A 12813-nucleotide genomic window follows, 5' to 3' on the forward strand; every position below is an offset into this window, starting at 1 on the left:
CATCTTAAGAAGAAGAGAGATCAGGCATCTTCAAACCATAGTTCTATCTGGTTCATAATACAGACCATGAAATCAAGTTTTTTCTCTTACACTAGGCCTCCTGATAGCCTTTTTTATTTTTGGTTCTACTTCCTAGAATATACTTTATGTTTGTCAGAAAAAAGCAACATTATAAAGGAATTATAGCAGGATATCAGTTATCACCGAGTTATTTTGCAGATCAAAACAATAATGAGAGATACCACCTAACCCCAGTCAAAGTGACTAAGATTAAAAAAAGCAAAAAATGATAAGTGCTGGTGGGGAATGTGGTGAAAGAGGAACTCTCTTACACTGCTGGTGGGAATGTAAATTGGTCCAGCCACTGTGGAGAACAATTTGGAGATTCCTCAAAAATCTACAAATAGAACTATCATATGATCCAGCAATCCCACTACTTGGTATCTACCCAAAGGACAGAAGAATTCTTAATCGGAAAAGTGCTTGCACAATCGATGTTTATCGTGGCACTATTCACAATTGCTAAGACATGGAAATAACCCAAATGCCCACAAACAGATGAATGGATTGAAAAACTGTGGCACATATACTCTATGGAATAGTATTCAGCCATTAAAAAAAAAAAACTGGCTTTTGACAGAAAGTGGAAGAACATGGAAGATTTACTGCTGAGTGAAGCAAGCCAGGTTATGAAGGGGAGACATTGTATGTCCCCACTTAATATACACTGAGTGTCCACACTCTATGACTGAAAATAATTGACTAAAGGATATAGAAATACAGTAAATGGATGTAAATACCAGATATAGTGTGAGTGAAAGAATAGAGTCTGAGGAAGGACATTTAGAAGAAAAATAGAGAGGCAAAGCAGTAATGGGACAAAGAAATGTGGTATTATCTATTGAAGATAATTTTATAGTTTTAATCAACTGGACTAGGGAAAAATGTTCACATGCTTAAATATTCATTTTGTAAGCTAAATAATGTGATTGAATGTATAAAAGAAAATGAAATAAAGAAAATTTCTCATCTCCTAATCTTTGACTGTATTAACTGGAAAAGGTTTATAACTGTTATACTACTGGTGGTCTTGATAATCATGGTTGTGTTCAGCAACCTAAAGTTGTGTATGTACTTCGGACATTTTATGGTCTTATTTTAATCTTAAAAATATTTATTCACATTCTAAGTGAAACATATAGAATGCACAATACAGAATAAATGCAAAATAAAATAGGGACTTGATTTATTGCAAAAAGTCAGAAAATGTTGCCTCAATATGAGGCTAAATATGAAATTATGTATGTCACAATGGAACATTTTTAGCAATCTTATTCCTATTCACAATTATCATTGTTTTTAGATACAGATATATAGACACAGACAAAGACACACATATAGATACAGACACAGCACAGACATAGATAATACACAGCATTAAACAATCAATTTGAATTGGAGGAAAACCAAGTTTAAAGTTGAGTTGATGTTAGTCCATTTTTGCTAACAAATACTTGAACTTAGGTGTTTATTTTTTAATTTTTATAAAGAAGATAGAGACTTATTTACCAAACTCATGATTCTAATGACTGGAAAGTTTAAAAACCTATGCCTACAGCATGGCCAACGGGAGCACAGAGGACAGTGAGTGTATGCACAGAGACAGAGCAACTGACAACACCCTCTTTTGTAACAACCAGCTCTCCTCATGAGAGCTAAAACTCACCAGGTATCACATGATATCATTAATCTATCTGTAACTGTTGCAATCATCATGATTCAAATGCTGCTCACTAGCCATCACCAATTCCCAACATCATATTCCAAAACATGAAACTTTGGGGGAACAAACCATCATCGAAATCATAATAGTTAACATATCAAATTTATTCCAGTGAAGAACTCTTCTTTAAAATAGGTTCCTTTTGGAGAACTAGCAGGTGGCATGATAGTTAAGGCACTAGACACGCTGACCACAGTTTGAGTTCTGGACCTGGTGGTTTGCTTTCTCACTTTCCCTCTCCCTCACTCTGTGTGTCTCTCTCTGGTCAAATTAAAAACTAAAAATGAATAAATAAAATTTTTAAGAAAACAGTTTCCTCTTTGGCAATCAGGAGGAACCAACCCAGCTTAGTCTGTGCTCTGGGAGAAAAGGGAAGAAGATATTTATGGGAAACAGAGATGATATTTCCACGTGGGCAGCCAGCACAGGCCCATTCATGGAGCAGGGACCATTTCAAGCACAAAAGTTTAGCGTGACTATAGCTCCTGTCATGTTCACACTAGACTTTAGTTCCAATAGTGGCTTCAGCTAATGAGGAAGCTCTCTGACATTTCCAAGTTCTCAGTTTGTTTTCCAGAAATACCTTACCACATTTTTATTAGATTAATCCATAAAGTGTGTAAGTTGGAAAACAGAAAGATACTGAGTCTATATTTGAGGGGTTTTGATTTTTTGTTTTGAGGGGTTTTTTTGAGTTTATTTTTTATTTTATTTTATTTTATATTTTTTGGTCTCAAGGGAATAATAAGAGTTCTCTATTCCTTCTTATAGCTCAAGATCTAGTCTAACCTTAGTGCAAAAAAAAAAAATTTAAAAAAAAGGTTAAATAGTAATAATGACTATAAAAGGCCAGGTTACCATTCTGTGCCAAAGAACGTAGATGGTGATAAACAATTTTTTTCACAACCTAAAGTACAGTCATTTTTGTCAATAGGGTAGAATTAGGACTCATTTTATATGAGTCACACATTTCCAGATAGGCATTTTCCAATGCCCTCTCCCAACTCTTTACTGTCTCCGTAAAGTTAAGAAAAAAAGATGTCTAAGATAAGACAGATGCAAGGCTATCTCACCAAGAGCAAGTCAGGAGACTTTCATCGAGAAAAACTCAGTGGATCTATTCAGTCCAGAGGCAGAAATCAAACTGTGAATTCAATTTGGTTAAGATGTCCTGCAGCCTGGAGAAGTGGCCCATTTTTAAGGGGTCAGCCACCATCAATTTAGATGTCTATAGACACAGTCAGAAATTACTATGGAGTACAGATCTAGATAAGTTTAGCTTATTCAGCATTAAAAAACCCTAACATCCTGGTTTCAAGGGCTAGCAAAAATTAAACTCATTATTTTAAAAATAAATGATATTCTCAGTGGTAAAAGTTAAAAAAATTAAGTGTTAACTTGCAAACTTCTAAAATACACATAGGAAATGCTGAGAAGAAATGCCAAATATAATCACTCAATGATTAACTTGAAAACCTTTTTAAAGGTTTAAAATGAATGCCATAAAAATTATACTCAAAGGAGCATGAAGCAGAGTACAAAAAGAGAAGACTCCAAAATTAAGAAGAAACTGGCAACAGGAGGTTTACATGTCACTAAATAATAATTCACTTTTCATTTTATAATCCTAGCCAGTTAAATATTATTCAGTAAAAGATGTACCATTTCTATAAAAATTCCATATGATAGCTTCTCCCACCAAAACAATAATAAAAAACTCCAACTAAGTCTAAAGGAGTAATTTTAAACATTGCCTTTTATATTTTACAGACCAAAACATTGATTATTTTAAGCAACTTGAATCATATTTCAAATTCACAAGTTAAATGACATAATAAAGCAAATATCTAGCTTATTAACTAAATACACAGAGAAGGAAAGAATAAACAACCACAAAAAACCTAAATAGCTAATATTTAAAATTCAAAATAGGGCACTTATTCTGATTATCAAAATAAAAACCTCAGTTCATTACTCATATACATGTTGAACACAAGAAGCGTTTCTGCAAGTATCACAACCTACACTGTCAACAGGCTGACATCTGACTTTTCTTCCAAAAACCTGTGTTCAGCTTGTGTTTTAATGTTTATGCTCAAAAACTGTAAATGTTTTGTTTTTGTTCTTTTGTAAGACACGGAGTTCATCTGTGCACCGGACAAGCGAGGTCAAACCTGGCAGACCAAGAAACAGAGTACTCTGAATGTCCTTACCTGAAGGCCTTCAATAGCTAATCGCAGCATGCTCGGTGTTAGTTTAGAGGCTTGCTTGAAGGTGAAGTTACTCCAGTCTATAATTAAAACAAACCCATTCACTTGTAGCTCAGGATCTTCAATCATGGCTTCTAGTGAAAGTAAGATGGCACGTAAAATATCCACCAGTGTGTACCTATATCAGCAACAGAAAAGCACTCAATTAAATCTGACAACCACTTTTGCAGAAACTGTAAGAACTTTCTATCACACTAAAGATCCCCTTTAAAATGCCTCAGGAATCTTTAGGAAAATATTAAAAATAAAACAAAATCTTATTTTAAAAAAGAGGTTTATTTTATATGTGCTCCAGGAGTATATAGAATTTCACATTATTCTACCAAACAAATAGCAGCTTGTTTCATATTTTATAATCATTTAAATCACCTCCAGGCTTTCTTATGATTTTCTAAAATTGTATTTCAACTACCCTCAAAACTATTTTTAAATAGCTCAAGAATGCCCTCAGTAATAATGACATTTCATATCCCCATACGTGAAAAGTTTGAGAATGAAATTCAAGAGTTCCATCAATAGAAAAGAACATTGTACATGAAGATCTATGCATAAAATTATCACTAGACTTTACTTACCTGTATTGAGTTTGTCTCATAAAGATTAAAGAAAGAAGAAAAGCTTGGGAGGATAAATATAAACAAAAGGGGGACAGGTACTGGAATTGGACCTGTTAAAATGTAAACCATCCAAATTTAGACAGTGGATTTTTTTTTCTGCCTTGCATCTTAGCATCCTACCTAGCTCATTCTAGAAACCCACTAATTGCCCTTTACATTCCTATAAAACAGGACTAGACTAGAGATAAAGACACTGCTTCAATGAAGGTAGTATAAGTAAGAACAAAGCCAAATCCATGAGTCATATTAGAGGCAAACATGTTAAAATTTGATACTCATTTATACACGGGACTAAGACAGAGAAGAGTAGTAAAGGAAGACATGCAGATTCTAGCTTTGCAGTCCGAGTAAATGGTAAAATCTTAAATAAAAATAAAAATGCAAGTAGAAGATATTGTTGAGATGAAAGGAAACATAGCATTTTGAACAGAACCTGTTGCATTTGAGAAATATGTAGTATACTTAGAAAGATATGCCAAGTAAACATCTGAAAAAAGTTACCCCGAACTCAAGGGAGAGCTTGAAGATAAGTTTTCAGGAATCAAAAGCACATGAATCCTAAATTCAAGAAAGGGAATGAAGTAATGTAGTCAGAGCTGAGAAAATAGCAGATAATTATTCTGCAAAGAGAATCCTTAGAAAATCCCAGCATTTTGAGAGGAACTGGAAAATTCATGGAAGATGTTAAAAACTTCAATTTTCATACAGGCTGCATTTTAAGTGTTTTTCTCCTGAAACATTCACATGGAGATATTCAAGAAAAGTTAGATATACAGATTTGGACCTTGAGGAAGAGGTAATGTGGGGTAGGGGTGGATTAGGCATGGAAACCATCACCATTTAGTGGAAGTGATGTATTCACCAGGGAGACAGTATGAGATAGTATTCATGAGGGAGTAACTCTACTTTTATTTCTAAAAACATTTGGAGGTAAATGAAGAAAGCATAGTAGTTCAGAAAGAAAAGAATGATTAACATTTATTTTCGGGCTATTTCTTACCTTCCCAAGGCCTCATTTCCTTCTCTGTAAAACCAGTATTTTGGAATACAATCTCTTTTAGGATTCTAACACTAACCAAGCACAAGGCCTGATGTCAGAATTCTTCAAAATGGGACCTCTGCCCTACCCTACATAGACTGTGTGGCCCTGGACAACTCATTGATTTATAAATGAGTGCCAGTTTCCTTACCTGAAAAAATGAGAGTAACTATACCTATCTCACTGGTGGTGGTGTCAAGGGGTGGCAGAGAATCAAAGATCTTTTATTCAGATAAAAGTATTTATACGATGACAGGTACACAGCAGGTGCTTAGTAAAAGCTGGTTGGAATGCACACGTAGCACAGTTCTGTTATAATGGTAGCCATAGACATATAGTACTAGGCAGCATATAATCAGAATAGAAAAAGATTTCCCTTTGAAAGTTAACCATGAGCTTTAGGATAGACAATTACTATTGTAAAAGATAAGCATCAAGAGATTATTTTTAACCTCTGGAAGGAACACAGTCTATTATAGGTTTAAGAATATGACATTCAAAGACAGTGCCTGACTACACAATACAATAAAACTTTCCACAGCATTCTAATATTTATTTATTAAATACGTGAAATTGATGGCTGGATACCTATGTAGCTAGACTATCTCTATTATAAGCATATCAGCCTGACACAGCATTGCATTTTAAAATTCTCAAACTTAGACATACGAAAGCTTGAGTAGGAAGGCTACATCTTTGGTTAAAATTTAGAAACTCTCCCCAAAAGCATCATTTTAATTTCTGAGATTCATAATAAATCATGGTAAAGAAAATTAAAAATGAGAAAACTCCAAGTTATAATGTACCTCTCTTTATGAAGACGATTATTATGTTACCCAAAAGAATTCCAAAAAGCATTCACACCAAAATACCATTAAATGAAGCCTGAATTTGAAATCGGCTCTAGAAGGATGTTGTATTTGCACGTAATAGAAATAAATCATGACACCAGTAAAGGCTGAATACAAGAGCTAATTTGTCACAGGTAGCACACTTCAAGTACAGTTTTCTTAAACTGTGGCAAAAATCAAGAGAAAATTCATGTGCGTATCATTATCTCAAGAGAAAACAAATAAGGCAAATCCCAGGACAAGCAATGAAGAAAAGCAGATTTGGAAGGTATTCAAAGGTAAATCTAACCATTTTAAAAATGTAATATCTTGCTCTAGGAAGAGAATTAAATGATACTTACAAAAATCGCATTAGTTTATCAGTTTTTAAAAAAAAGAAGCATAAAAATATCCTAGCTAACTGCATTCACAGTGCAGGTCAAAGCCACCCTTGACTCTTTCCAGGTCTCTGTTGTCAAACATGTCACATTATTACCATTAGCAGTTCAGTGGGCTATTCTTGAGCAGAACATTACACAGAATCTTGCCAAAGTCTGTAAAATATTTTCCAAAGAAATAAGCGGTATCTAAGAATTTGATCTCTCGAAACCAGCAGTTAGCGTAATGGCTATGTCGCTGAACTCCCATGTAGTAGGCTGCGGTTCAAGACCCAGTTCCAGTGGCTCAAACTCATGCCGGGTGCAAGTGCATGCGTGCCCAAGATCCCAAGAAGAGAATGGAGGAGAAGGGATTGCAGCACCCCCTGGGGGGGGGTGATTTCTTGCTTTCTATCTCTCTGTCTCTCTCTGTCTTTCTGGTGAGCACACACACCCTATAGCAAAAACCTCTCCAAAAAAAGAAAAAGAAAAATAATTTGATCTCTTCAGCATCCCTACTCTCATTCTCTTCTTTATATTAACTTTTAAAATTTAAAAACTAATGGTCACTACAATGAAATATTCCACACATTTATGTTTGAAGTTTAACCCAAATTGTTTGAGTTCTACCATTGTTATTATTCCCTTGTATGTTGGAAGAAAGCCATAAACTAAATACTAGTGAATGATTGCAGCTCTTGACTCCTGATTCTGCTTCCCAAAGTAACTTTAAATAAAACTTGAATTTGTGGGAAGAAAAAAAAATGCAGCATGTTGTAAAAAGAAATCATAACACCAATAAGAAAACTGACACCGGGAACAGCAGTTAGCATAATGGCTTTGTCGCTGGACTCCCACGTAGTCGACCGCGGTTTGAGTCCCGGACCTGGTGGCTTAAAACTCACGCCGGGTACATGTGCGTGCGTGCCCAAGATCCCGAAAGGAGAATGGAGGAGAAGGGATTGCAGCGTGGCCATCCCCCCTGGGGGCTGTTGTCAAACATGTCACATTATTACCATTAGCAGTTCAGTGGGCTATTCTTGAGCAGAACATTACACAGAATCTTGCCAAAGTCTGTAAAATATTTTCCAAAGAAATAAGCGGTATCTAAGAATTTGATCTCTCGAAACCAGCAGTTAGCGTAATGGCTATGTCGCTGAACTCCCATGTAGTAGGCTGCGGTTCAAGACCCAGTTCCAGTGGCTCAAACTCATGCCGGGTGCAAGTGCATGCGTGCCCAAGATCCCAAGAAGAGAATGGAGGAGAAGGGATTGCAGCACCCCCTGGGGGGGGGGGGATTTCTTGCTTTCTATCTCTCTGTCTCTCTCTGTCTTTCTGGTGAGCACACACACCCTATAGCAAAAACCTCTCCAAAAAAAGAAAAAGAAAAATAATTTGATCTCTTCAGCATCCCTACTCTCATTCTCTTCTTTATATTAACTTTTAAAATTTAAAAACTAATGGTCACTACAATGAAATATTCCACACATTTATGTTTGAAGTTTAACCCAAATTGTTTGAGTTCTACCATTGTTATTATTCCCTTGTATGTTGGAAGAAAGCCATAAACTAAATACTAGTGAATGATTGCAGCTCTTGACTCCTGATTCTGCTTCCCAAAGTAACTTTAAATAAAACTTGAATTTGTGGGAAGAAAAAAAAATGCAGCATGTTGTAAAAAGAAATCATAACACCAATAAGAAAACTGACACCGGGAACAGCAGTTAGCATAATGGCTTTGTCGCTGGACTCCCACGTAGTCGACCGCGGTTTGAGTCCCGGACCTGGTGGCTTAAAACTCACGCCGGGTACATGTGCGTGCGTGCCCAAGATCCCGAAAGGAGAATGGAGGAGAAGGGATTGCAGCGTGGCCATCCCCCCTGGGGGTGATTTCTCGCTTTCTGTCTCTCTGTCTCTCTCTGTCTGTCTGGCGAGCTCATGAGCCCTATAGCAAAAACCTCTCCAAAAAAAAAGAAAACTGACACCAAATTACATAGATCATTGCTCTTGAAAGAAATCAAGGCTTCTATAAGATGTGAAAAATGCATGAAGAAGACTGTGACACCTTTAGCTCTTATTTACTAATTGTGCAATCAGAAGAAAAACATTGAATTCTGTTTGAAATTTTTCAGTTATACAGTTTGTGTTGCAGAGTAGTATATATGCTTATGAATTAAAAATGTGAAGCATTTTTATTTAACTTAAAGCTTTTTTAAAACATATAAAACTTAAAATTGTAATAAATAAAAAGTAGAAAGTAAGATCTGTTTACTTTTCTAATCTCAACTTACCCTTGTACCTTTAAGAAGTTACTGAATTTTGCTAGGCCTCCATTTCCTCTTTAAAAAGTGGAGATAATGGAGACCAGCAGTTGGTGTAATGGTTATGTCGCTGGACTCCTATGTAGTCGATTGCAGTTTGAGTCCCGGACCTAGTGGCTTAAACTCACGTCAGGCGCATGTGTGTGTGTGTGTGTGCCCAGATCCTGAGAGGAGAATGGAGGAGAAGGGACTGCGGTGTGACCATCCTCCCTGGGGGGGGGTGACTTCTTGCTTTCTGTCTCTTTCTGGTGAGCACACACACCTTATAGCAAAAAACCTCTCCCTCTCCCCCCCACAAAAAAATTGAGATAATAATAATTACCTCATAGAACAGAATGCAAAATACTTAGCCCAGTGCCTAGCACACACCAATCATTTAACAAATGTCAACTTCCATGACTGTTACAATTATATGACATGACATTTGTTCTTTCTTCAACGACATACAGGGGTCTTCAAAAAAGTCTGTTGAAAATATATATCATGAAAAACCTATGCATGGATTTCAAAATTTTCTTGTACCTGGGACCAGCAGTTGGGGCAATGGCTATGTTGCTGGACTTTCATGTAGTCAACTGCAGTTCAAGTCCCAGACCCAGTGGCTTAAACTCATGCCAGGCGCGTGTGTGTGTGTGCCCAAGATCCCAAGAGGAGAATGGAGGAGAAGGGATTGCATCATGGCCATCCCCCCCCCACACCTGCCCTATAGGAAAAACCTCTCAAAAAAAAAAAAGTGCTTGTACCAATATAAACTGATACTTTAGCTCCATTCCACGAAATTTGAAAATTGAAGTGTCCTTGTACTCTATACTTGTTATCTGTACTTTTTAATTTTTTATCTTTAACTTCATAGAATTGTTGTGAGAATAAAAATGAACTAAACTATGTAGTGTTTAGCAGTACTCGACATATAATAGCATCAACAAATAGCTGTTGACACCCATTTTCTGTTTGGTTCCATGATGCTGCATCTTCTCCTACCACTTTTCAGGTCATTTCACATCTTTCATATTTGGATTCATTCCCTCCTCCAGTCACCTAAGTATAGACATAGACTTTGGTCCTTGTTCCCATCATGTAGTATCTCACGGAGTTACTGAGTCATGTACTCAGTCCTTGAGCAAATACATTGGTGAAAGTCAGAGTTACTCTAGCCTCAAGAGCCAGTGTCACTTCTGATCTTTCCAATATCCATCTGGACATCAGCATCTTAGTGACCCCTTGTGTTGTGAAATATTTAATATTAATATAACTCATCTTAGTGCTTCCCAATCTCTGGAATTGCTTATATTACCCAATAAATGAAGAATAATTCTCCAATATTCCTTCCCTTCTCCCACCACACTTACTCACCAAGTCCTAAGTATTTCTTTTCCTTTATGTATTTATCTGTCTTCAGCATTTAATTCTTCCTTTCCACTAGAGTCCCAGCTTCACTGTCTAATATAAGGGCAAGGGTATCTCTATTTCTTTTTATCCTCCTTCTCTTCTAGAAATCTTGCCTACTCCCTATTGTGAAATTAATCATCCTAAAACCTTCAAGTGACACCACTCCCCCCTGACTCTTTTAAAATTCCTTTAACAATCAGACTTCTTATTTTGCACACCCATGCATAGGCTCATCCCAGCAATCAAAGTCTTGTTAAATACCTCCCCCCAGCAAACTAGTACACTCTTCTGCTTTATATCCATTTTAATCTATGGGGACCATCCTCTTCCTTTTCACTTTATCTAAACTCTACCTTTCTCAAGGCTCACTTCTAACTTGCCTTGCCCCGTGAGACTGTCTCTACCTGCTAGAGACTTCAGTGCCCTCTCCCATTCTAAAATTCTAGTACACTCGACCATCAGCGTTTTCCTATAGCCCCAGACACAGAAACTCAGTTTAACTGCTTTACTGTTGTGCACTTTAGATTTTCAGCACCCAATAGTATGCCATGCACACTGAAGGAACACAATAAAATGTTAATATCAAATTATTTCCCTGGGGCACGGATCACAGCTGCTTCACTTTATTCATGATGGTCTTCAAAGTGCCATAATGAAAAAATTTTCTAACTATACCATTCACTTAAGGCCTCCTCGTCAGCCCAGATGGCAATACAAAATACCTGCTAGCCCAGAAAGAGGACAGGAGTCCTGCCATGCAACATTTGCAGAGGGGCAGCACCCTGCCTGCAAACAGAAACATTTCACTTTCTTTACAAGAGTAACAAATAATAGGAGGTGAATTCAAAAGTGCCTTCAAAACATACAGAACAAGATCAGGGAAGCTTCTTCCATCTCTAGCTGTGTGGGTTTTTTGGTTGGATACCTGGTCTCCACTTCTCTCCTGGGTCTCACAGCATCACCTTCTCTACCACCATTTATAATTAGTTGGAAGATCAACTTAAATTACAAACCATACTTGCCAACCTTTCCAGCATAATGGGAAAAAGCTGGCATCTTAGCATAACACTGAACATCACATTAGCCAGTAATTTCCCTTTGTCACTAAACCAATCAGCCATTATTAAATTCTTCATTAAGTCTGCCCCCACCCTGTTTTCATTAAGTCACATTTTCTCCTTTCTGAAGCACTTCCTATTAGAAAGGTGCTTGGGTGAGAGACAAAGGGGAATTACCTTTATTAATGCCTCAGGGTATCATTAGTGCTAAAGCTGATGAACCCGTCTAGGTGTTTTATATCATTGAATGATAATAATAATAATATCTCTAGTTAATAGTTTAAGATTTCCAAAGCAATTTCAAATGCATTATTTTAATCTCAAAACAATCTTGAAGTCTCTGAACTGGCTTTATTTCAGCTCTTTTACAGATGAGGATACAGGGTGTCAGAGAATATGACTGGTTTGACCGAAATTACAATGAAGGAAAGAGCCAAGTCTAGATGAGAAGGCAAGCCTTTCTGATACCACATAGACCAGTGTTCCTTCCACTCCTCATGGAACCTCAAACTTAGAGCTTGGATAGCTATTCTGCTTTTCCGTGTCTTCATGACATGACGTGGGTCAGAAAAGAGGAGATCAGGAAGTCGTTACTAACGTAGCATCCTGCTTGGCATTCTCCAGCCTGGCACAGTAGGGGGCTTAGGTGGAGGAAAAGCAATAAGATACTCATAGGAATCAGGATGGAAACAGCTAAGTCTACAAGCCCTAGAGGAAATATGAACTCTGAAATTTTCATCTGTCTGGCTTATATCACTGAGCACTGAAGATTAGCTGTCTGAGTCTTGCTTTAATTTCACCGATGAACAAGAGAATCATTAGAAATGAAATACCTACAGGTAAAATGCTTTTCTTTGAAAAAAATACTGTGCCCTTATTGCCATCAGAAAAACAAAGCATAATTATGATAGAAGGATACAAACACAACTCTTTTTTTCAGGGCTGAATACTCTAAGCAAGTTTTTGGTTAGAAAATTCTTTGTCTTTAGAAAATTTTTTCTTCCCTCTAACTTTCTGTCTATTGCTAATTGTCTATAGGCTGATGATAATCAAAATGTTCTAAACCACGAGTAGCATTTTTTTAATTGTCAAAACTTTTTAAAAATATATAATTATAGTTAAGTATCTT

At 36.7% G+C, this 12813-nt stretch overlaps 1 protein-coding gene across 1 annotated transcript in view; it reads right to left on the reverse strand.

The window, feature by feature from the left end:
* Positions 1-12813, reverse strand: part of CLVS2 (clavesin 2) — a 97596-nt gene that overhangs the window by 77437 nt on the left and 7346 nt on the right. Inside the window, exon 3 of the mRNA XM_006161621.2 lies at positions 3997-4171. Coding sequence (XP_006161683.1) covers positions 3997-4171 — 175 coding nt within the window. The remainder of the gene's footprint in view (positions 1-3996; positions 4172-12813) is intronic.

Source organism: Tupaia chinensis, unplaced genomic scaffold (assembly GCF_000334495.1).
Source record: "Tupaia chinensis unplaced genomic scaffold, TupChi_1.0 Scaffold138683_1, whole genome shotgun sequence".
NCBI classification, from domain to species: Eukaryota; Metazoa; Chordata; class Mammalia; order Scandentia; family Tupaiidae; genus Tupaia; species Tupaia belangeri.